Source organism: Zootermopsis nevadensis, unplaced genomic scaffold, assembly GCF_977971745.1.
Source record: "Zootermopsis nevadensis isolate Lab colony 2312 unplaced genomic scaffold, Znev_1.0 Znev_ptg000028l, whole genome shotgun sequence".
Classification (NCBI taxonomy): domain Eukaryota; kingdom Metazoa; phylum Arthropoda; class Insecta; order Blattodea; family Termopsidae; genus Zootermopsis; species Zootermopsis nevadensis.
The window spans coordinates 17342288-17369249 of NW_028259160.1; the positions used below are offsets into that span (position 1 = coordinate 17342288).

The window sequence follows — 26962 nt, forward strand, 5'->3', positions numbered from 1 at the left end:
GGAGTTTTGAAAGTGTCTCCAGGGCCAATATTTTAGAAATATTCAAAGGTTTCTGCCTAGACTCCAATTCGTTCTACCGCGTAAACATATTAATGGTCTGTGTGCGATCGAAAGACAGCTCCTGCAGCTGGTCAGAAAATAAACACCCTCTGTCCTCTCTCGCCGAAGAGGAAAATATGCATTGAAGTACCAATTCTTAATTCCGGTGAAAGTTGTCGAGGAATATCGAAACCCAACATTTTCTAGCCGAAATTCTGCTGTGTGTCCACTTTTATTCTGTCCGGCTGATGGCGATAAGGCTTAGCGCAGTTGGCACAGATAAGGGAGGCAGCTGTAGGTAACCTTGGCAACGCGATAAAGTGTTAGAACCACTGATTGCTTCCTCCTATCAGTTCACACCCGCAGCCTGACCGATCCGCACGATGTGCAGCACAGGCTACGAAGTGGAATGTTACACCGGGGGTCACGACCCGGACCCCACTTGGCATCTCATCCCACCCGACTACATCAGCAGCTCTGACGACGATTACAGGTAAAAGCCACCGCTTTGCTAACCCTTCAACTCTTCACCGAGTCAAGTACGATGTCAGCATAGATAAAAAGCTACAAGCTTACCAACATAATAAATTTGCCCCTGTAATTAATGAAGGAGAATTTGGGAGTTGGAGAATTGGACCGCGCATTCAGAACCTCGGCACCAGATGGACTGAGTTATCACCATCACAAACGAAGGTCGCTTTATCCTGCGGAGACAGAACGGAACACACGTTCGGTTGTGTGGACTGCGCGTTCAGCTCTGGACGTGGTTACTTAGAAAATGATCAGTGATTCCACATCACGCGCGCACGGCTAGACTTCTCCACCTCGTATCAAGACGCTCATTAAATCGCTACGTCTTGACTTATTCCTTGCAATTTGACCCTTTCGTCGTCACCCAACGCGTTCTTTCCAAGATTCTCAAATTAATGAAGAGCTAAGTTCAAATTTGACGTGCGTTGTGACGCCATTTTGTTTTGTAGGTGGTTAACAACCTCAATCCTCAGTGTGAAAGTTCTTCACATGTTATGAGAATGCAACAATAAATTTTGACAGCCTGAACTATCACTTTTCACTGTTTGACGGCGGGTTCACTTACTACAGTGATGCCACGACGCGAAACTGAAATTTCCTTAACAAGGGAAAATACCGCATGGTTTCTGCCCCTGACGCAGAAGGGGTCCCTAGAAACAAATGCCTTGAGAGGGCTTCGATCCCGTGCGTTCAGGCCGTGAGACAGATGAGCTGAGAGGCTGGGTGGTCGGTTTCATGCCAAATTATTTAAGCATTAATATCCGAATCGTGCGGTGGGGACGTCTTGTTAGAGCAAACTGACGCTCCGTGGGAGGCGAGACCTCGACAGGCGATACAAAAGCTTCTTTATGCAATCACCATAATTCTCCATTTTATCTATATAGGCCTATTCAATTGATTCTTCCTTTTGCGATCAGCGGATCATCGAACACGACCCAACAACTTCTTCCGTTGTCAGTACAAAGTTTTCTGAGGTGTCCACGGCGATGAAGATGCCGATGTTGGTTTCTTTGTTACAAACTGTGAATTTGTAGGTTCATACCAACGTTTCGGAGGTCCTTTCTGCTTCCATTTTCAGGGCTGAAAATGCAAAAGAGTATCTCGTTACGAAACGTTGATATGAACCTATAAATTCACACTTTCGTTATAACGCTGGGGATCAAGAAGGATTCTGTTACTTCCATTTGTTGGACATCCCTGATATTCGGTCTTATTTTACAGAGCAGAGTAAAATAGGGTTTTGAGGCATTCGCCCGTAAACATCTGAAGGAGCTCCTGTAGTGCCAGAAACGGACATTTTGGTGTATCGCGTCTTAAACACCGAAGCCATTTCATCGTACTGAACACGAAATGTTTCCGGGACTCCACAAAGTCCTTCCCTTCGCTTTAGTTTTGACGATATTTCGATAATTTTACGGCAAACTGAATTATCTGACGAGCAAATGATGTATCAGGACGAGATACGAGGTGCGATCGGAAAGTTTACAGACTGCGCCTATAAAATCCCGTACACTTATCTCAGGTATTAAATTCATCCATCACCCTCGAAGTAGTTCCCCTGGGAGTGAACACAACGATCCCAGCGCCGCTGCCAAGCCTGGAAGCATCCCTGGAAATCTTTCTTTGTCAGCCTGTCAAGCACCATCTGCGATTCTGCCTGAATCTCTTCTATCGTCTCAAATCTCCTTCCCTTTAGTTGAATTTTCATCTTTGGGAAGAGGAAGAAGTCACACGGCGAATAAGGAAGGTGCGGGATGACGGCCATGGTGTTTGAGGCCAAAAACTGCCGAACTTTGAGGGCGGTGTGCGCTGGCGCGTTGTCATGATGCGTCGCATGTGGAGTTCTTCCTTTAGAATCAGCTGCCAGGTCCCATAGCCTATCCCAACAATGTCGCACAAGTCGTTGATGGTACGACGTCGCGTGAATGGCCTGCCGAATCTTCGTAACATTTTCGGGCGTTGTGCTCGAAGATGGTCGTCCAGAACGCTCGTCATCATCGACAGAGGTTCGGCCATTTTTAAAACGTGAATGCCACACAAAAGTTTGTGCACGACCCATTGCGGACTCCCCAAATGCTTGCTTTAGCATTTCATAGGTTTCCGTAGCCGTTTTGGCGAGTCTTTGGCAAAATTTGATGCACACGCCATTCCGAAATCGCAGGAGGGTCGGTGTAATGAACTACCAAAACGCCCGTAACTAAGAAACAAATGCTAATTCGATGATGCCGGCTGGCACACTGATTCACTATGAATGTAGGCCGCACCCCCTAGCGGCAGAAGCTCGTACTACATCCGTTTCGCCCTCTATTGACACAGTCTTGAAACTTTCTGATCGCACCTCGTACTTCGTTCGTGGCATGGGAACAGCAAACCAGTGGCTGACGAAGAAATTATGATCGTGTAACGGAGCCGTTCAGGTTGCGGCCAAGGCCGTACGAGGGCAGGAGCATCTGTTTATCCCCCGTGTTGCCACAGAGACGAGCAACATCATCATTCATCGTACAATCAGCCTGGTAGCAGGCAATGACAAACAGTCGAGAACCCCTTCACGCAAAACACGAACCTTTCCACACCAGCCGGCAGCTGTCTCGAGGTCCTCACGTCTCAGGAGCAAAGCATCCATCCTTCGTGTTAAAAGTCGTGCTGCGAGAAGTAAATGAAGGGCTATCGCCCTGATGATGGAGGCAACAAAGACCTCCGAAACGTCGGTAAACTTCTACCAGACCACTCGACGCCGTGAGAACTTCAAATTCTAGTTGTTCACTTGAACGTTTCAATAAATATTCAGGCGATAACAAATACTTATCATAAGTTAAATACTACGTAACTTCTTTATGGAGCAGAGTTCTTACTTAAAACCTGACAGTCGCTTAGATGATCAAGAATTTTTCCGTCTTTTGTGGAACCCCAATGTTCATTACCGTGCTCACAGGACTCCGACAGAGGTTGTTACCCTGAGCCAGTTGAATCCAGTCAATATTTCCGTAAGACACATTTTAATATTTTCCTTCCAACTAGTCATAGGGCTCCCAAGTAGTCTTATTTTCTACAGGTCTTCTGAATATATTTCTGTACGCATTTATCCATTCGATCTACGTGTCCAAACCATCTCATCCTCCGTTATTTAAATACCCTAACTGAAGATCAGCCCTCCCTGAAAGTTGTACGGACCCTCGAGTGATTTTATCTATTTTAAGTGCAAATATTGGTTAAGATCGACCTTAGCAAGGAAATAATCTATGTTTACTCCCAGAATCATACGAAATTCGTAATAATATCACGCGGACGAGCCACAGAGTCAATCGAGTAGTAAAGCAGGTGGTAGATATAGTTACCACTGTGTTTCATACGGTTATACGGCATGAACCAATTCTACGACACTTATTTTTTGACAAAGAATATAGAAACTGTGCCTTACGCATTGGTATTACGAACCGGGGCCCTCGTGAGTGCGATCTGGACCCGGTACCGATTCTTTGTGCCCGCAAAGACGCACTGCACCGGAGTTCCGAGGTAAGTCGAGAGTTGTGCCCTTCTTGTCTTGCATTGTCGCCCTAATTGCTCAGGTACAAGACGAGTTGTCAGTTCTGGAAAGCTGGAGGTTGGGGGGGGAGGAGGCGTGGAAGCCCCGCAGGTGCAAAGTGCGTGCGTTGCTAGCCCGTACCAGAACCAGCATGACGTCACCATCTTAAGTAAAGAAAGTTTGCTGTGAGCCGAGGACAGACGTGATGGAGCACATGAGAGGCAAATTAACACTTCGAAGCCGAATTAGCTCGTCTGAATATTATTTAAAATTGCAGTCCGTACCTCAAAGAAAACATAACAGGTCTCCGTGACAACGATCAATTGGTCAATGCTGTTTATTACGAGAATTATATACAGACAATTTTTCACCCTGTAGGTAGACTGCGGGTGATACATACGTGTATTACTCTCACCGTGCTTCAAGGGGTAAATGAGATGCATATCCTAGTTAATCAAGTTTGTCATTTGAAGATGGTTTGTTGCGCCGTGTAGTCTGGTAGAAGTTTACCGACGTTTCGGAGGTCTTTGCTGCCTCCATCATCAGGGCGATGAGTTTATTATTTGTTTGCACGACATGCCAACCCAACAAGCTTCGAATTGACGGCTTCACGCTAGACAGGATTCAAAGGTTGAACCCTCAAACACCAGAGTCCAACTTTTGAGGTATGATAACTTTGTCCATTTATAATATAATCTTCGGTTTGTTGACGTGACGTTTCGAAATCAAAATTTTGTGAACGTTTCTCATGTCCCGGTATGTGCCACGTTACCCTTCTGCATCTAACCTCCCCGTGAATCAGCAGACCAGCCCCTGATTAATCATCATAATTCATCCCCTCGTTACCCGGCTTCAGCGCTAAACGACCCATCAGCTGGTTCATTCCCTCGCCGAGGGGTGGCTGCAGGTGCAAACCTCACCTACGGATTGGCTCGAATCAGACTTCCGAAGGATCAGGCCTCGTTGCTCTACCATAAAAGAATTAGTAAGTCATAATAAATCCAATTAGAGAACAGCACAGGAATTAAATTTACAGTGTTTGGACGTCGATGTTTGTCTACGTTCATCCTATTCTCTGAGATCCCGTATAAGTAGGAGTTTTGCGACGAGCCGATCCCCCATCCATGGAATCCTACCATAATGACGTACAGAAACCCGTACACTGTTAACTGGAAGATGATGAGATGATAGGAAAGTGGACAGGCGACAACGGAAGAAGGAAAGAAGAAAGAGAAACGAGCGAAACAGGACGAGGAAGAGTTGATGGCGTGACGACACACAACGTCGAAAGCGTTCACGCGATGTCTGCCCGTACCAGGTCACGTGATATTTATATTGTATTAACGTGACACAAGAATCGTCTGTCAGCAGCTTCAGGGCGGAGGCATCAGCGGGGCAGAGTGACCTACAGGTGTCCCGGGCTCAAAAAACCGAAATTTCGTACGAACTCTCTCAGGATACGGTCGAATGCCAAGCTTTTGTGAACGATGTAATGAAATTTCTGGGTGCACACGAGAAGGGAAAATTTTCAACTACCTGCGGGAATTTAGTGTTATAGAGGAAGTTCGAAGGGTAATTTCGTAAAAAAAAAAATAACAATATGGCCACCGCGTGGAATATTTTTTTAAAGTCTGTTAACGATTTAAAAATCATCGTGACTTTATGTACGTAATCTAGCATGGCGGTGCATTGAAAACGTGTCCAGAACTGTCTGAATGTGGAAATCTGTAATGTCTAATCCTTCGGAACCTACAAAGCACGACGCCAATGCTGTGCCAACACATAAACCGTATGTCTCATTCATGTTATGATGTGTACCCTCTTCAAAGTTCCGGTTACAGCGACTCCGGGCGGTACGGAAGGCCAAACCAGTAAAGCCACTTCAGAAGCATCGATTGGCGCGACGTATGCCCTTCTGGCACACACAGGCCTCGGTCCGGTGCACTGATCTTCAGTAGCGAGTCATCTGAAAACAAGACTGCACATGTTCCGGTTCCCATGGCAATAAAACAAATGCTAACTAGCGCGCGTATCACAAATCTCTGCCTTCTGCCTTGTATAATATGGTTAGTCATTTACGCTGTAGTAATTATGGACATTGATAGCAGTTTCCATAATACGGGCCTTTTCTCAGGCCATTTAAAGCCACAAGCTCACCATAACATATAAAAAATAACATTCGTTCCGTACCTGAAAGAAAACACAACACGTATCCATGACAACGATTAATTGGTTAATGCTAATTAGGGAAATAATCGCGTAGGCTGCATCATAGTCAGTGTAACAATCCATCAGGGCCCATACAAGCAGGGAATTTCTTGAACAGCTGAGCAACTAACAGTTTTACAAGGGAAACAACAGTTTCGAACTGCTGTTCAAAAATTAAATCAGAAGCAGATCCATCTCCGTATAATGGAACCTCCCATCCTCCCCCGTGGAACCTTTGAGTCAAGGTCACAGTATTTGCTAGGCCGCTGGTCACAAGAGTTGCGCAAAAGCTGTTTGCAGTTTCGAACATCGCTTCGCGTGCAGATATTTCACTGTTCTTCGTGAGAAATAATACCGAACGCATTTCTCGCCAACAATGACCCATAAACACGTTACAAAGTCATGTGAAACACAGTAAAAAATGTCTGCGATTAGGTTGTGGACATTCTCGGCGTTTGATGTAATCAAATCTCGTAAATATTTTTGTAATTCGTGTTGCGTTTTAAATTGAACGCCCTGTATTATGCTCGACGTTATTGGCTCTGAACATTGTTTGCGTTTACTACTAAGGGAGCAGGTAACTTTGGTGGGTTCTCTCAGCCTCCTGCTCTGTCGAGGACCCGCCGAGGGCCTACTTTCTGTAATTGCTGTCACTGCGCTGAGTGTCGAGCGGGCTGCCGAGTTCAACACTCGAGTGAACTGACAGCCGCTGAGTGGCAGGATTACACCACTCGAAACACTCCAGGGACACTTGTGTTGGTTATGACGTCGCCAGACAGGTGTATCAGATCAGCGCAGACCTCGACCTAGCGCGCGGCACCCTCTTGTCATAAAAGAGGCTGTGGTAACCGAGTCAGGGCGGTTCGACTGTCATCGGCTTCTTCTCCCTTTTATTTCCCTCTATCTCACTGAGGCTGTCCGAGGACAGGAGACCGGAGAAAAATGCATAACAAGAAACTTAATTATTTGTACTCTTAAAGATAATATAATTAAGGTCATGAAATTAAGAATGGTGAGATGGCCGGGACATTTAGCAGGAATGGAGGAGATCAGAAACGAGTTAAAATTATCTGTAGGAAACCTGAAGGGAAAAAGTATATTCGGACGATCCAGGCGTAGATGGTAGGGTAATATTAAAATGTTGCTAAGGGACGTACAGTTTTGAGGGGTGTTGATTGAGTTAATCTGGCTCAGTACGGGGACCAGTGGCGGGGCTATTATGAAAACTTCGTGTTCCAGAAATGGCTTCCGTCCCCAAGATTCGTCATTCGACATTTCAATACGCAGTTAAGAAAAGCGTCGCTAAATTCACCCATTGTCTCTCAAGGCGTCTAGGGGCCTTGTCGCAGTCTTGCAAGGAGCATGACCCTCGACCTTACAGCACCCCCCCCCCCCCCCCCACAGCCACTCCGCGGTCGCTGGAAGAACCAGAATCGATATTACCCTACTCGTTCCGCTTGCACTCGAGACGTGATAGCTTGTTCCTGCTCTAAGGATAATGACGGCTGGAACGTGAATCTGCAAGATTTGCTTTGTCCAGAACCGAGATCTATAATGACTGGAACTTTACCTCCAGGACTCCATATCCTTTCGCATGGTGGGGCTTCGACACAGGGGAGTATTTGGTGCAAAGTTTACAGGATTCATAACAACCGTTAAAACACGGAGGTAAACAGATCTACTTGTAAGTAATTTACCGCGTGAGACTGAGTAATTCTGCCCACACAGGACATTAATTGGTTTCTTACGATCCTCAGAACAAAACGTGGATTACGTCCTTAAACAGCGTTAACTGATTAATATTTGTTTTATCTGGTCTGAGGTACGGATTGGGCTTTTAAGTATTATTTATACGAGCTTCGTGCTTCAAAAGACAATGACGTATGAAGGACAGCGTTCTTTAATAAGCCACTCTTCATCTGAAACCCGGGTTTTGTCTGAAGTGGGACCAACATTTTTTTTTGGGGGGGGGGGGGAGGTGGTGGAGAATTTATAGCGACAAATAGGATCAGCGAAGCTGCCAAGATTAAATCATTAATGCAAAGGACGTGGGTTCGAACGTAGGAACACTCTTCTAGTGCCCACTGTGATGGGCGTCTACTTCTAAAATCATCACGAGGAGACGTGTTCTTTGTGACGATTATGCTCGCAGTGAATTAACAAAAAAGACGTTTCTGAAAGCAAAAAAGATGATCTGAACTGGCGGTCACTCAAGAGACGTTTTACCCAAATGAGTGTCCCACTCTTTTTATTCTCTGTACAGTAAACCTGTTTGTTTGTTAACACTAAACGTGAAGGACACAAAAGGAAGCGGTCGTGGGTTATTTTAAAGCGAAGTCTCATCATTTACCTGAAATACCGAAGAAAACTAAGAAAGTCCTAAGTCATTACAACCGGAGAAAAATGTCCAGGTTACAGAGCGAGAGAATGCGAACCATGGATCGCCATACACCACAGTCGTTCAAGTAGCGAAGAAATCCCTCGACATTTATAGAGCTAGTAGGTTCATTATCTTATTCACAAAAGCCCCCTCAACCCCTATCCAGAGCCAGACGAATCCTCTCCACACCCTCAGGAGCCATGTAGGCGCTTGGGGGGAGAGCTTGTATAGCCCCTGCTCATTCTCGATATCGTCACTAGATGGCCGGCAGTGCTTTGCCCCCCGGGAAAGGACCCCGGTACCCATTGGATAGGAGGCTGCCTGGGAGGGCCCCAGAGGCTAGAGGATCGAACCCCGGTCTCCCTCACTGAGCCAAGACGTTTAATAATTTATGGCAGCGTCGGGGAAAAAACCCTTGTGCCGGTTTTGCCCTCGGCCGCATCTAGAGTACCTACTTTTACGTGCTCTGAGCGTTACAAAAGGTTCTCATCATGAACCGCGGACAATGATACCCTTAACAACACCTCGCCCCTCCAGTCGACCAATAACAGCCCGCTCAGGTTTCGCTGTAACCAATCCGAGAGCCGAAATCCTCCCCTCGACCTGGGCCTACCATTGGCGAAACAGCGAGACTCCTCCTCAGAGGACGACTCACCATTGGCTACTTGTGCGAGTCGAGAGCTCTCGAAATGGATGACGGGTTCTCGAAACGCCGCGGCGTCCGGGGACCCACGGGGGGTGGGGGGTGGGGGCGGCTGCAGTCCCATCCGGTGTTCTCGAGGGCCAGTGTGCCATCATGACGAGCTTGTGATCGGGTCAGCTCTGCCGTCAAGCAAGCGTCAAACTGGCAGAACAGAAGGCCCGTGCGGGGGGCCCACCTGGGGCCCGCCTGCAACCCCCCCAGCCGGGGCCCTTGTTGGCTTGGTACCCCTGGTGTCCTGCGCTCCTGCCAGCTGCCTGGTGTAACCCGGCTGCCATCCGGACGGCTCTCCCAGGGTCAGTAGTAGTGAAGGTGGTAACTATAGTAACCACCAGCCTCATTTTTCATTTAATTTTACTCTAATTTCGCTACACAAGTTTTAACGGAGATGCGGTGTGTTTTTGTGGATGTGCGAGTCGGTGTTTTGACTAAGTTATTCGGCTTCTTTAGGTGAGTAATGGATACGAAGGACTGAATGTTCTAGTGTTTACGTGAAGTGTGTTATCTATCTACAGGGTAGAAACGATGCTTATTAAGATTTGTGAAGACGTGCTTCGCCTTTAAATAACAGATACTGTACGTCATACGTTCTTATTACACCCGAGGAAGTTCGTGCATATTTGAAGACGTCTCTCTGGCCGGTGTTTTGCAAACACTGAACGTAGCTCCACGAACGCCAAAATTTAGAACAGCGAGTTTGAATGTGCACGATTTGTAATTTAAATTAACAGGGCTAACATATACATTCAAAAAGTCAGAATTAGTGTATCAGACCTATTTAAGGCCTTAAGTTTCTCCAAAGTTCCGAGTTTAATTTAACGGCGTTAACAGAATGCGTGTGGCCATTGCGAAATGTCGCTATAAAACGAGAGTTAAGATTCGGTCAAAATTCGGTTTAAGACAATAAACTTAAGCGAATCTTGTGGAGAGGGGGAGAGGTCCTCTGAAAATTCTGGAACGACATGAAAGGAAACAGCGCTCCTGCGACAAGATTTAATTTCGTGTGAAGTGAACTTTCATTTCGTCAATTTTTACCCACGAATTAGATTTGTCAGTTTTTGTAACCCAACTCGGAAGTAAAATTAATCTTTCTTAATTTACGTCTCTTTTAAATCGGTACCACAGTTAGGCCGTCAAATGTAGCTAAGGAAAATCATTAGGTTTCTGATGGTTCCGGTACAAATGTGGTACGGAGGATAAGTGTTTCAGCCTACTGCATACTAACTACAAATTCCGCAGTTTTCAGCTCTGCTTGCAACCTATTACTGACACCTAATTTACCTACAAATGCATCTTAATAGTCGATTTGTTCTAAGGTTTAAATTTAAATCGAGTTTCACTTTACAACTTATTTTATTGTATCTCTTGAAAATATTTTCTAGTGGCGAATGCCCCATCTGTCTAGACGTGCACATCCCCACCGATAACCGATTGAGGAACGCAAATAAAATGTTTTATCCTACGAGCCAATTTAGCCGAATAATGATAATAATAATAATACCTTATAATTTATAGACGATTTTTCGAAGGATTCAATAATATTGAATTTTCGTTCGACTTGACTTCTACAGCATGAGGAGGCACTGACCTTATTTTCTTCTAAGTAAAGTAAACTTAAGTAAAGTAGGCTAGGCAGTTTCAAATCACAGCAGAAAGAAAAGGTAACGATGCAGTACGAGAAACAAAGAATCCTTACAGAAATGTGGTGGGTAATCACTCGAGACGCAGACGTTGCAGAAACGTGTTAGGAGGGCGATATTAAAATAGATCTTAGGGAAATAAGATAGGTCTTAGTTCACTTTGGCGTTAGGTCTCTTCATGACTTCCGTATCAGTAAACAGACTATGGGGATTTCTCCGGAAAAGTTCGAAATCCAATATTTGTTTCTTAATTTACTTTTACGATGTTGACAACATTGGTGGACGGGCAGCCGTGATTTTTCGAAGGACCATATTCTCAACACGCGGAAAGATCTTCTTTTGTTTTGTAACACTGTCTCACCCTGCAATACCACAAACAGCCAACACCAAAGTACGCCTTTTGTGAACGTGGTCGGTATTTGGCAGGAACTGTCGCTGTGGGCAATTGTTCGCTTCTAGAACGCCGAATCAAGTAAGACTTAGGACTCTCGTCTTACTCATGAATACACAGAAAGACGTAAGCGATTAGCAACGACACAAATTAAACCCGATATTTAAAGATTACTCAAGCAGAAACAGCGAGAAATGACTCATTAACGATTCAGAATTATTGACTAAGCTTTGCACGTAAACCATTCTGCAATAGAAGGCGTAATTTAGTAACTTTTTAATACTTTGTCACTGCGTCACGTAGAAAATTCCTACATTTCTTTGTTCTTCGTCTGCATTCCTCGCTGTAACACCTCGTTAATACGCGCAGTTTAAGCTGAATTACCGCCAGGTACACAGAATTTCAGTTTACAACAGATTAATATAGTTTCGTACAAAGAAGAGAGGACTTAAGCCAATTTCCTTCCTATCTAAAGTTAAGTGAAGTCGTGTTCTACGCCACTAATTAATAAACTCTTTTGTGTCAATTTTTATAGGCCTGAATCTAATTCTATTGACGGGACACTTTGTGACATAGTTCATTCATGGGTTTTATGCAATAAAAATTGTAGTTCCATAAGAAATAGTCTTCTACAAGGTGTCAAAACCTAAATGTATATTATTCGCAGAGGTTAACACAGCCCTTTACCTAACCATCAAGACATATAGCCTAATTAATTTTTTTTAAATTAATTTAAATTAAAAGTAAACTAAATTTCGTCATTAAGGTCCATGACGACCGACAGATCGTAGTAACGAGTCATTTTTATAAACGACCTACAAGAAGAATTCAACTAGACGAGACAATTGCGTTTATAAGAAGATGTTGAGGTGATAATGTATCACCATGATGATGGAAGCAGTAAGGTCCTCTTTGACAATCGGTCAGTATATACACGGCGCTACGTCCCATAAGATGGCCAATGTAATATCTGTCACCGTGAGGACCTCAAATTCCACTTCTCACAGCCATATTTAATGATCGAATTTTCTTATAGACATTAATCGGATTTTGGCCTATATCTTCATAATGAGACTCTGTGAACCGCTGATATAGACGACGTATGACCTGAAGAAGGAATGGCTATCGACCCGAACAAGAAATGTGTGTGTGTGTGTGTGTGTGCACACGCAGTGATATCGTGTTCATATGTGGGCTCCACCCTACCCGAAATGGAACGAGACGGAAATTAGACGCCCTGCGTCCAACGCTTGCCTGTTGAATGATTACTTACAGAGCTGAGAAATAAAACAAAAGGGAATCACAGTCCGAAGAGTCTAAGTTGCCTTCCGCAAGTAACAAGTTCGAAATGGCACGTAATCTGACGAGATTCTTCGTTCAGTTAGTCATGCGGGTTACATAACTTCACGGCGGAGATTAATTACTGATCCAGTGATAGTCATTACATCAGGTATTCAAAAAATTCCCATCCTTTTACAAAACCCAAAGGTTCGTCACCGTGCTCACAACAGCCCGCCACGTGTGCCTATCCTCAACCAAATGAATCCGGTCCAAATTTTGACTAAACCGTTAAGAACGAGGTTAATCCTCTGGGATGTAGGGCCGTGTAGTCTGGTAGACGTTTATCGACGTTTCAGACCCCCCCCTCCCGAAACAGTCATCTTCAAACTCGCCGCCCTGAGAAGCTAAAATATCAGCCCCAATTTTCGCCTATAATTCGTTTTGAATTAGTCGCGCCTGAAATTTCTAAATATCCGAGGAAGTTGTCGCCCCTGCTTTCTGGAATGCGGGCAAGCAGGTAGATTATTGGCTTCCATGACTTTCGCAGACGGACAATTCACGAACAGCAAATTTTAAACACTTGTCACCGAAAACGTGACTCGACAATGGCGAACCCGGATTCAACTGAAGTACTTCAGGAGGCCGGATCCTCACAACAACAGTGGCATAACAGCCACTGCTCCTAAATCCTCACGAAATAAGTCAAGATTATTTCGTTTTAAGATGCGGAGTTATTGAGAATTATAAGAAAATTTTGAATTAAATTTAAAATGTATAATATTTGATAAACTATGTAATTGCAAAGCTCTTCATAGATCAACAAATAGGGATAAATTAAAACAGCAGACCTTGATTCCACCATCTTGTCATTTCCTCCATGATTTTAAGTTCCGATAATTGGAGTTCAAAAGACGGCCGTCTTCGGGGTTGCTTCGCCTTGTAGTCTCGTAGAAGTTTACCAACGTTTCAGAGGTAATTGTTGCCTCCATCATCGGAAATTCACCTGAAATCTCAGAATAATGTTTATAATTTCGTGACGCTAATGCGACAACGGTCAGCTTATTGTGGACCAAGTAACGTCTAGCACTAATAGTTCGAATATCAAACGAATGAGGAGACAGATGTGCCTTGTGCCACTCTTGGTCTCCTGGCAGCTCGTATCGTCATTACAAGCTGCTCTCTCGAGTGGGATACAAATTCCCTCATTGTTCCCTTTGGTCTTGCCGCCATGTTACAGGCTCCTGGACAACCTGAAGATGCCTGCTCGATCGTCGGGTTTCCACATCTGCGACATCTTGGACCTCAACGACGCAGCAGCGGAGGGCAAACCGAATTCGGGCGGCGACGGAGTGTCCGAGGCGCCTCACCAACTCCATCACGGTGGTAAGAATTCCCGTTACAAGCGCCAGAGGTGGACAGCCGACAAGGGGTTGTCCTCAACAACTTGCTAGCAACGCCAAAACTTGTGCAGATCTTGTTCTCTTGGCGATGTCTCACGTTCTCACGGAGACGAGTGTAAAGATGGCTGTCTTCTGGGACTGTGATGATCGTTCTGATGATGGAGGCGGTAAGAACCTCTGAAACGTCGGTCGATTTCTACCAGACTCTGCGACGCAACGTCCCAGAAGACATTCGTTTTAACAAACAGTTGCCATGAAATGCGTTAGTCAAGTCATAAGGCCTAATCGTGAGGAATCGATTGGAAGGAAACGAGCTTTTGATTTAACAATCAGCAAGTCTACACGTTCTATGTGTGAGTTTCGTCTGATTCTAAGTTTAAACAGCGATTATTTCCTTAAACAGCGTTAACCAGTTGATCTATGTAATGGTGAAGAGTTGTGTTTTCTTTGCGGTAAGGACTGGATTCTTAAATGATATTCAGACGAATATGTCACTGATTCGTCATATGGCGTTAAGAACGCCTTCAAAATGTCTGTGTAGTCCAAATAGTGCGCTTTTCAAAATGTTTGCCACCGAAACGTCTTGACGACGTTTGGCCTGTTTTCTCTTGGCTACAGGCGAATAATTGATCAGTTACCCCCTCCACCCCCCAGGTGTGCGTTGTTTAACCCAGTTTTCTTATCGAAATATAGTCTGCATTTAACAGCAAACATGCGACCATATCTGTGTCGTTGCCTATGTTAAGTGGTGAACTAAGTGCTCTTGAAGGCCGCGGTGTAAAAAGGGCCTAAGGACACTTCACTAGAGCCATTATGCGATTTTAGTAAGCGAAGTGGACACGAAATAGGGAGATAAGTACAAAACGTTTCGTACGATACTCACAATAAACAATGATTATTTATTGAAAGAGCATTAACAAACTGGTCGTTGTCATGGAGACGCGTTGTGCTTTCTTTGAGGTACGGACTGGATTATTAAATAGGTACTGTTACATTAAAATATCTGCACAGCTGAATATGCAAGTGTAATATTGCTGAGTAACTAAATAGCTTCAGGCGGCAGAGAAAAGTCTCCTCATCAAGCAGTTTCTTCCAGCTTCCTGTCCCATCATCCCTCTTAGGACGAGACATTTCCCAAAAGCACCCTGTTCTCTGACACCTTCATTTTCTGCGGGTGAAACACCGGTAAAATTATTTTTGAAACGCATATCCCTTGGCTTATTTAAACTTACATTCTTGAAACAGAAAACAGGAAGATATGATAATCTGAACGAAATCTCAGCAAACATTTCCAAAATCCAGTCCCCACTTTACTTCCGCGTGAACGTAATTTTGACTCGTTAACTTCAAATAAGCGTCGTTATACAAGCAAAACAGAACATCGCAGCGCACTTAGCCTGAGAGTCACTGCGTTCCCCCACAATTCTTTAGACGGTTTTTCCCCGCTCTCTAACTTGGGTTCGCCACTTGTCGATATGGCTTGCCACCGTAATGGACTCACTTTAATATCGACCACACTGAAATATCGTGGTCATTCTTTGTTCCGTGGTCAGTTTGTGGTGTGAGGTACTTCAATCGATGGCAAATGCCCGGATTCCACAATACAGTACAACTAGGTTTAGGGCTTAACTTGCCATTTGCAAGCGGCCCGTATAAACGCACTAGAGAGAGGCAGTCCGGTTCGCCGTTCCTTGTTCCTGGATGTTCCCTGTGTCATTCCCAGTTGCATGGCATTTATTGGTTTCTTCTTAAACTTCTGAAGCCCGAAGCTCATCAAAATATTATTTAAGAATCCAGCCCGTACCGCGAAGAAAACACAACTCTTCACCATTACGAAACATCAACTGGTTAACGCTGTTTAAGGAAATAATCGCTGTTTAAACTTAAGATAATACAAAACACAGAAATACGCTGTGAGGGCAAATTAAGAATTGCTGAATATTAAAAGAGGTGGTATATATAGTTACCACTAGGTTTGAAATGGTTAAGCTTTAAACGGGAGACAGAACCAGGTGTTTGGAATAAATCGAATGATGAGAATCTTTCATAAATTTTTTACTCACCACCGAGCACACAAATACGTAGACCTACTAAAGTGTGGCTGAGAAACTGCTTCTCTCACCCTCAGGGTCGATGCCGTTAATGTCCAGCCCGCCCGATCTGACCACCATAGCTGCCAGCTACGCGGCCGCTATGGGGCACCACACTGTACTGTTCTCGGGGGCCCCTGGAGGGGTACCTGGGCTGGAACCACATTGCCCCCTTCTGCCCCACACGAGACACCAATGGACCACATCTGTCACCACGAGAAACGACCACGGTAAGCTGCCATCTTGTTCCGTTCTCATGTTCGTCTGTTTACGCCTACATGAACAATGTCCTTCTGCTTTTATCAAAGGATTTCAATTAAATTTAATTGTGATCGACACTAAATTTCGGTTCCCTACGTTACAAGTAGGTGAAGTTGCTAATTTGTATTTGAGCCTTACGTTCTCTACAATTGAGAACAATAAACATGCTTGCGGCTCTCTCCCAATGACCCTCGGATTTCATTTGAAACACTTCTCGACAGTACACGCCTACGTGTTTAAAGAAACTCGAGCATTACAATGTCTCCTCGTTTACGATGTGGTTTCTTGGCAACAATCGAAAATCTTCAAGCAACAAATTAACATCTGTACCACTCAGTTACGGCAACAATCGAAAAGGAAGCCTCCTTCTATACTTGTAACAATCGAACGTCATTATACATTCAACAATGTCTACAAGAAACTTTTTCTAAAGAAGGCTGTGGGGACACTTTAGTTAATTAATTAAATCTGTAGATAAAATGTGGTGAGATTCTCAAGATGGCCGGTGAAGACAGATCACAGCACAAGCAGTTTTTATTTTAGAGGATAGAAGTTGTGTGGTAATATCAAGTTCCAGTCAGTCACCTCACATAATAAGTTTCTGGTTATTGTTAAACTTTGAATGGTAAAGAATACCAGTGTTGGCAACCGACCGGGTTTATATCAACTGCGCAACAACAATGTTACCAACGTGACGGTCGTATACATTTCTGCACCGACAGTTTTATCGTTGGTTTCTGAGAAATATCAAAGGCGAGACTTTGCTATCTTTGTAAAGGGAAAAGAATTGCTGTAAATCTTTTCAATCCAAAATGTGTACGAAGTGAGTTCTCAGTTCTCCATAATTATTAGGTTGTGAAAATACATAAATCGGCCTATTACCTCACTCCCGCTCATGCAGTAGGCCTAACTTATTAACATCTGCGGCTAGGAACGTCAAGAAAGCCTAGGCCTATAGGTTTTTAGTGCTAATATTTTATTATTTAGTGTTCTGTCTGACGACAGGTCCATATGAACAGGATCCTTCCATCCTTTTCTCGGACTGGGACCTGTTCATATACGTTCTTGGCAGATGATCCAGAAGTGGTTTGCCATTGCCTTCTTCTGTGTGTGAATGGAGTAATTGTTAGGATGCCACGGAGGAAAACTCCGTGTTGCCTAGACCACGGCCTTGCCCAACACAAGTTATAAATTCGGTCACCGCCGGGAATCGAACCCAAGACCCCAGGATTACAAGGCCACCGTGGCTCCTAGTGGTAATATAGGGCCGAATATTTCTGTGGAACGTGACTGCAATGCGAATTTGTGTGATTAAGGGCAGTCGCTGATTCCTTTTGGATGCGCGAAAATGCGTTGTTTCTCCAAAGTGACGGAATAATTGTTAAGGCAAGATGGCGTCTTGCAACAAGAGGCACTGAACTCGGCCAGGTTCATGCACGAAACACATCAAGAGGCAAACGGACTGGATACCATCCTCCCCCCCCTCCTGGGGAGGATCGGGGCAATTATCCTCGTGTCGTGACGTCATCAGTGTATCAGTCTCTTCCAAATTAAGTCACGTCAGGTACGAACAGTCCAGCGAATGAAATTCTGTCCCGCTGAGCCTCACGTGTCCTGGCGCTGATATTACACGAGGTGGGTCGGAGGTTATCAACCGGTGGACCCCTGATTCAACAATCAGCAACTCTACGGTTTGTATTTATGTGTTTCGAACGAATCTCAGACAAATCAGCGATTATTTCCATAAACAGCGTTAACCAGTTAATCTTTGCAATGGTGAAGTGCAGTGTTTTCTTTGCGGTACGGACTTGCTTTTTAAATTTGATAAGCAGACGAGTTTCGCCTTCAGACGGTCAAACAAAGCAACACAAATATACAACACTCTAGTCATGCATATTTATTTATTTTTATAGCTTATTTAACGACGCTCTTTCAGTAGCTTAGACTAAATAGCGGTCTCCAAATATTAGTACACTGTAATCGTGTATTCGAATCCCACTTCGGGCGTGGATGTCTTCTACACTCCACATGTAGGTTTTTGGATGGGCCGATCACCCACTTGAAGTATCCCTCTGACAGGAAAAAGAGTTTCTTGTAGGTGGTTACCAAAGTTATGTGTTGCCTCCATCTTCAGGGAGAGTTTGACACGCTAAATGACAGTAATGTCGAAACCTCTAACTACAACGGTGGAAGAAAACAGCTTCAGAAAGGAAGGAGAGTGAAGAAATGAGGAGAAAGAAAGATACGAAGTACAGAAAATTGAAAGAGAATGGGAAAGAAACGGACGACGAAGGCGAAGAAACGACGAAAAAACAACAGAATAAAGAAGAGAAACCACCACCTCCTTCCCAGTCCCTTCCCAGTCATCATCATTCACGACAATCTTCCCTCTCATGCAACCACAACGCGCGCAGTCGAAACAGCGTGTTTGAACACCCGAAGAATCGATGGACCGTGTGTGTTCGCAGAGTAACTTTGGCTGCTGCTAAGTTAAACTAATGACACGGCTCGTATCACTTTCCACCCCCCCCCGCCCCTCGGTGGGGTGCAAATCAGGCATTAAACATCGTTTCTCTGTCAATAACAATAAGGCTTCCACCAACCCTCTCCCTAACGAAGGGACGAGGCAACAGCTGTTTGCTAACAGCGCGCTACCAGTTCGCGTGCCCCAGAGTCCCTGACTTGTTCCCAAATCCCATGTTGTGCCAGTCCGCCATCTTTTTCGAGAGTGAAAACACGCTCTGGAGTGGATAGAAGTGGATGGAAGTCCCAGGTTCGAATTTCGGCACGGATAATGGACACACTGAACGGTCGTTTCGTGGTTTTTCCCAGTCCCTCAAAGTAAATGGCCAGATAATGCCTTAAAATAAGCATCTTACTCATCTTTCGGAGATAACATGTTACAAGGATCGTAATCTATGCAACTGATAAAGAATGTGTATTTAAAGCAATAACGAGAACGGAATAAAAAAAATCAGACATCATATTGAGAAGCTGATAGTAGCTTAGTTGGTGAACAACTTACCCTATTTTTATACAACCCTCAAATTTATTCCTGATTTTACAAAACGTCCTATTTGTGGAATATACATTTGTAAAGTCTTCGATGAAATTAATTTAAGACAGGCCGTTTTAAAAGAAGCTCGAATGGATTATTAAAACGCTACTTTGTTCAGAACATTAGCCAGAAACAGAAAATATAAATCTCTTTACGTTTACAATGTTTATTTCAAGAAGTTTTTCATTTTAGATTTTAGACCAACCTGCAGATCTCGTAATGAAACAAAGAGAAAGTTACTTTAAAAACCAAGTCACTTACATCACCAATGTCAAGAAGACGTGGAATTTTTGTAAAACTGGTAAGACATTTGGAAAATACGTGTACCTCAAATAGGAGTACAGCAAATGTAGGGCTGATGGTTATACATCTCCCGGAATTAGGTTGGAGCATTTCCTCCGCACTACGACAACGACGTAGAAATTTTCCAGCAGAGACAGCGCGGCGTCTCTTCCGTGAGAAAATGGTGGAAAAGCGTCCTACCCCTTACGCCCCGACTAAAGTGTGAGAATAGAGAAAATTGCATGGGGCCTGATTTTCGCATGATGGCGGCTGCCCGAATCAACATCTGTCCGAGCAGCCGTCGGCGCAACAGTGACATACGTGACGGGCCCCAGCCGTCGCACGTTATAAGGCAAATTGCAGATCAACTGGTTAACGCTGTTTAAGCTCTGATTTTCCTCGAGTCCTGTCCAGTGGTTAAGAATTCAGTCCGTACCGCGAAGAAAACACAACTCTTCACCATTACCCAGATCAGCTGGTTAACGCTGTTTAAGCTCTGATTTACTTCGAGTCCTGTACACAGCCGAAGCTCGTCTTCTTTATATTTAAGAATTCAGTCCGTACCGCGAAGAAAACACAAGACTTCACCATTACCCAGATCAGGTGGTTAACGCTGTTTAAGCTCTGATTTTCCTCGAGTCCTGTACACAGCCGAAGCTCGTCTTCTTTATATTTAAGAATTCAGTCCGTACCGCGAAGAAAACAGCACACTTCACCATTACGAAATATCAGCTGGTTAACGCTGTTTAAGGAAATGATCGCTGTTTGCACTGAGATACAAACGAAATACATAAATACAAATATAATCTATCGTAATTCTTAAAGCAGGTGGTACATATAGTTACCACTGGGCTTGGAAAGGTTAAAATATTACACCATTTATTTCACCACTGACGTCATTTTGTTTTCGATGATGATGCTGTAGCTGCCACAGAAGTGGACGTAGCCCACTCTTCCTGTGAGCCGGTCGCTGCTCACGAGGCAGCAGCTGTCTGCAGTTAATAGAACACAAATTTGAAGCGTTCACATGCATCAACAAACAATGGAGGACAACCAATCACGGAGCTGCGTACGGGGGGAGGGGTCTAACCTTTGTTGCATTGCTACTTTTTGAGCCCCTCTGCAAGGCGTGATCTCAGTCTGTATTATAAAGTTTCAAAAGGCGTCTTCTGATTCAACCCCCCCCCCCCCCCCAAACAATTCTATAACATTGTGCGAAGCATTGCTACCTGTAACCACGACAACGGTGCAGTTCTGCAATAGGAAATATTTCAAAATATATCAGACCGTCTTGGTTTGTCCCAAACCATTCAGGAACCACAAAACGAACTCCATCATGAAAAAAAAAGGTTCATTTTAAAGGAATTTGTGTGAGAGATGGCGAAGCTACGCGACTTTTATCTGAGGTACAAATGGGGCAAACAACGAGTAGCTGGCTGTGTAGTGATGTTTTTAGGTTAGGTTAGATTCGGGATAATAGATTTGTATCTGCAGTAAACGAGCATCAAGCTTACTTTGCGGGTTCAAAGCCACAAAGACCGCGTCTTGAAATTGTACGCCAGAACCTAAATAAGTCCACAGAACAGATTCATTTTTGAGATTCTGATATTCGCTTAAAAATTCACCGCTCTCTCGGTTTACTGCCATAGCCGTAAACTATCCTGAGACAGACCGACCCAGGGCACACACTTCTACGTCACGTTCGTAACTGCACGACGTCAGAGCGTTCCCCGAAATTAATTAGCCTCAATTTGTTCCTGAATCCACTTTTCATCTATCGTCGTTTTAACCAGATACATTAACTCTGCTGCAGTTTCGAAGGACCATTTTCCTATGTGTACTGCAAATCGGAGTGCGTCGTTGTAGTTCCTCTACATTACTCTGGGCATTTGAAGCCGGAACATGCGAAAAACTGCTTTATCCCGACAGTTCTGCGCTGTATGCCACTGAACGTAACCTAACACCAAAACCACTCATGTTGGTATCACTGTTAATCTTGCAGGAGCACACCAGCAGCAGGTCAGCCCTGACAGCACTTCTCCCAGCTCCCTGGTGCCTCCAGACCCCTCTCGATGTGGCCCCGAACAGGAGCCCGACCTCCACTCAAGTTCCGTGTCTCTGGACAGCTTTCCTCCTCCCCCAACTAGTCCCGCCAATGGTCCGGGACCGGATTCTTCAAGCGCAGTTCCTTCAGCCCTCATGAGGACGCCCCTCATGGGGCAGGATGGCGAAGACCACCTGATGGACACTGAGGAGGACGACCAAGAGTCGGAGGGACAGCACGAGGCGGGGACCCAGGGGAGCGGACAGCCCGGAGGCTCCAAGAAACGCAAAAGAAGGGTTTTGTTCTCGAAGGCACAGACTTACGAACTGGAGAGGAGGTTTCGGCAACAGCGATACTTGTCGGCCCCGGAGCGCGAACACCTCGCTAGCATCATCCGCCTCACGCCCACACAGGTAGGCAACACCTCGCACAGCACCACGTCTGTAAAACGCAGGCGGAAAAAGGCTTTCGCGTGGAATCTCCCCTTTTCAGCTGGCACCGACGTCAAAAATAAATTTTAAAAAATGGGAATGTCTACTGTCTATTAACAAAGCATCGCGGGGGCGTTTGTAAGCAAATAGCCTTTGAGTTGAATTTCTGCTTAAGAAACTCCAGGCTCATATTTCACATATTAAATACATTAAAATCTTATTTTAAAAAATTACATTTTACCGCGTAATACGTGTCACATTTGATTCCGTACTGAAATAAAGAAATTTTTATCGATATAAGGCTTTTTTTAAATTGACGAGTACCGGATTAATTCAAGTCCTTTAGTCGGCCATCTTCCGGAATTGGGCAGTGGCATACAGAATAAGTCCATGCGTGTTTGTTTTTAAATGATTTTATGTGGGATTTTAATTTATTTCTTAATCATGAGAAGTTTCATACCTGAAAACTTTGTACCCTGCCTAAATTTGAGAATGTAGCAAACGCACGAGGTCGATGGTTGTCCAATGATTTGAGTGACAATTGAGAGAACCTGTGTCTTGTGTTCCCACAGGTGAAGATCTGGTTCCAGAACCATCGGTACAAGACAAAGCGGGCGCAACAAGAGAAGGGGCTCCATGACCCTCATGGGGGTCACGTGGGCCCAGGAGTCACGACTCTACCATCACCTCGCAGGGTGGCTGTTCCTGTCCTCGTAAGGGATGGTAAGCCGTGTACCGGCGGCGCCAAGGGTCAGCAACAGCCCTCGACGGAGCAGCATATACCCCACCCCCATCTGGTAATGCCTTCGTACTCGCACCCCCTCATACACCCCCATCATCACCAGCCTCACCCCCGCGCTTGGTGGTAGTGACTAAACGTTATTCGTGGTGAGTTCCATAAAAACTGGCGACCGAAGGACATATTCGTCCTTTGTTCATGAACTGGTGAGTGTTAATGACGCCTGATAGCATGTCCTTGGTTAAATCACTACAGACTGCTAAGAAAACTGATGACAAGATTATGGACAACAGATTTGAGTATTTGATGAGGGAAGATTTATGTGAACGGAGCGTCATTTTGAAGACCATTTCATTTCTTCGTCAACTTCAAATATTTTATTGCATTTGCGAGTGTCCTTAAGTCGAGAACAATATAATGTCGACTCGAGATGTTTTCATTTCTTTTTACAAAGGCATGAACAGACTCGTAACAAGTGTGGAATCAGATACTGGATTCTGATAAACTGTGGGACAGATGGCGTGTGCTTAGTTCAGTGTTAAGTGCAAATCAGTGGTTTCACGAAGGGGTCGCAAGGATACCGAAGTTAAATTCCTACAAAGCATAATAATAATGTCACAATATGCTGATCGTTGAGTATTCTGTGTCAACGCGGTAGAAGTCATCGACGTTTCAGAGGAACCTTGTTCAGGGCCGAGGTGAAAGCAATGGAATGTAAGAAACATTATGGGCATTCACTGATAATTACAACAGAATGAACATAACACTGGTAGATGACGATATCTAATGGCCATAAAAAGATATTGCTAATACTGACATGTGAATATAAACCACAGTGAAAACTTCACGTCTCAGGACACAAAAATATTCTGTGAAGCACCCGACATGACCATCCAGATCTCAAAATATTTGAAAAATTTACAATATCAAAATCACAACTTTCCTCGTTAAAATGTAAATAAGACTTGTCAGTTTTCTGTTGCACGTGCCACAAAACGTCTGCGGGTTCTTACAGGTTATGTGACTAATTACCGAAGTAAAACAGTTTCGCGACAAAAAGTAGTCCGTAAATATCGCTTTTAGCCTGATGCAGTAACCACCTGTGGAACTGAAGTCGTGAAGTTTATATAAAAATTTATAATGACGTTCACTATGCTTGTCGCTCAGAAAATTACAGGCAAATATTATACCGATACCGTACATTGAGGATGTTTGACGGCTGTGCCGGCAGCACGGTCTTTGAGCTATGCGCGATCATTGCGTTGGTTGCCGCGTTTACTGTTCTCAGCGGCACAGAGACCAAATAATTTCAATGTAGTTATTTGTATTTAATAGTTTTAAAACCTGACACGTGGCTTGCACTTTGCTTTAACACACATGACCAGATTGCTTCTACAAACACAGATATCATTATCTTCGCTGTTTTATCTGCTGATAGCAGAAAAAACCACCGAGTTCTTGTGGCGATTGACATCAGAGGTTCTATTCAAGAACACAATTTACTTAGATAAAAGAAAACAGAATATGTTCGGGCTTAACAAATAAACACAAAGGCCAATTTTTAACATTGAAAGGGGTGTACAAGATACGCGGTTAGCAGATAATGTGTAAATACATGGTAAAGTGGATACCATGCATGTTTCCCATTCTGGAAGTCCTGGGTTCTACTCTCGGTACGGAGACTGGTACATTCAAAATTAATTAATTAATTATCTCCGCCTCTCCAACCAAGTGTCGGGCTGCAATCTTAAAATAGGCCACGACTTTGATAATTATGATAGCCGTTTACATTTCACCATTCTGACAATATCAGCTGATATGCAGGCGATAAATTTCAGATTTTCTCGGTATGGCCTGACTAAGGAATACCACGTAAAATCAGTTCCTGCCTGGTTCCGAAGTGGGGATCATCTTCTCAAAATCCTGCCCAGCGTATGTACATTTATAAAACGGCAAGGGCAGAGTTTTGGCGTCCATAGTGGGGGGGGGGGGGGGTGTGAGACATGCGCTTTAGACAGCTTACGTGTTGCATAGCTACTAGGATATTATTATAAAAGAAAATATGTGACACTTTGCTACCGTATCTTAGCCATTTTAGAGTTTCACGAAAACCAACGGCCATCATTAATTTCTTCAGCAGTTTTTCAGAATTGACGTCTTTATTTCGTGGTTACGGAATCTGCATTTAACTGCGCGTAACGAAAACTTTCGTCGGCAAAGTTTTATAACGCCTTTACGTGGAATAAAGTTTTTTCACGTGGGAATCCGAAAACAATGCTTATCGGACGACTGCTGAAAATAACAAAAATTTTATTATTATCTGCCCGAAAAGTTCCCTAAACTGTACACACGGTGGTTTAGAATAAAACACACAAATGTAACAAACTCCATCGACGCAGTATATAAAAACCCTGATGTTTTGTAATGTTGAAGTGCTTTGTTTTCTTTGCGGTACGGACTGAATTCTTAAATACCAGACGAGTTTCAGTTGTGTACAGGACTCGTAATAAATCAAAGCTTAAACAGCGTTAACCAGTTGATTTTTGTAATGTTTTCTTTGCGGTACGGGCTGAAATATTGTTTACGTGTGCTTCTGCGTCAAGGGGTTATAAAAATAGTTTTTAGGTTAATTTGCTAATAGTTTATTCAAGTAAAGTATAGGCCTTATTCATCGTAGTAGTTATACACTGCTGACTTAGATAAATGTGCTTATGCAGCTTGTGATAAATTGGAGAAGTGGGTAAATATTTTCGCAGTCAATTTAAAGACAGAAACCTTGAAAATACTAAACAAAACCACATTGAACCACAGTCAAGATTACGTCTTTGTCTCGCAGTAGTACAAATAAGGGTAAAACGTGGGATAAGGCATTATAGGCTCAAAAGATTCTTAACCTCAGAGTTCATCTTTAAGCTCTGGCTGTTCCACTCATGAGTTAGATCTCTGGAGGCTCTTTTGATAACAGACCGACCTGGGCACATTAGCGACCTGCAGAGAATCGAACCACGGTCACTTCACTAGAACGCAGACGTGTAGCTCTGATACACAAAATGAGCGTTTTACTACCTGAGTTAACCTGCTCAGGTAATGCGTTCCATCTGAACTTTCAGGACATTTAAAAGAATATAAATGACAATTCGGGATCACACTAATGAGGATGTGCAGATTTCTGGATCAATCCTGTTGTGAGACTCGAGAAAAACAGATTGACTGTATAAATACAAAGCCACATTCCAAAATCCCCCCCAAAAACCAGTCCATACTGTGACTTAAATTTATTGTAATATATGTATATTATAATCCATCGTCGTAATTATAATTTTAATTAAAACGACGTTTCGGAGTCTGTATTCTCCGAAGACAGGGACTGCATTTATTATCTGGCCCCACAGAGAAGGTTTCACTTGACGACGGAGTTACAGTATAGTCTCCGAAACGTCGTTTCTTAAAATCAGAATTAGCACGATGGATTAAGTCCAGGAAGTTTGTCGTTGTTGCGATACAACCCCCCCCCCCCCCAGATTTAATAAAATGTATGTTATTTTTAATAAACCTTTGAATAATATTTTCAATTAACGTAAGAAAGTAAAGCCGTGCTTAATACTTCACGAATTATTATGAAATGCTTGCATCTGGAGGTCTCATCATCCGGACGAATTTAAGTAGAAAATTTTGTAGTTTTTCGTTCAAAAAATTACTACCTGCTCACCTTTGGAAAAACATCAACTTACACGCATTAAAAACACGCGTGGCATTTGCGTGCGTCGCGCAGGACAGGATTCCCCCTGCAACATCAGGACAAGTACAAACACTTGAATTTGCCTGAGCCTACTGTGAGTGAGTGCGTGAGTGCGTGAATGTGTGTGTGTGTCTGCGGTGAACGCAATCTGTAATGGTCCCGACGTGTACATTTAAATTACGTGTATATAGATATTAATTTATAAATAATAACAATTCTAATTTA

At 43.8% G+C, this 26962-nt stretch overlaps 1 protein-coding gene across 2 annotated transcripts; it reads left to right on the forward strand.

The window, feature by feature from the left end:
- The first annotated feature begins 398 nt into the window (after positions 1-398).
- On the forward strand, positions 399-26962 carry LOC110826756 (uncharacterized). Of its 2 annotated transcripts, none has more exons than XM_022057714.2 (5): positions 399-532; positions 13931-14076; positions 16222-16413; positions 21787-22241; positions 22832-26962. In XM_022057714.2, the coding sequence occupies exons 1-5, from the start codon at positions 423-425 to the stop codon at positions 23126-23128; spliced, it is 1200 nt and encodes a 399-aa protein (XP_021913406.1). In that variant the 5' UTR covers positions 399-422; the 3' UTR covers positions 23129-26962. The 2 variants fall into 2 exon arrangements, with proteins under 2 accessions (XP_021913406.1, XP_021913407.1); XM_022057715.2 differs by lacking the exon at positions 399-532 and adding an exon at positions 9471-9677.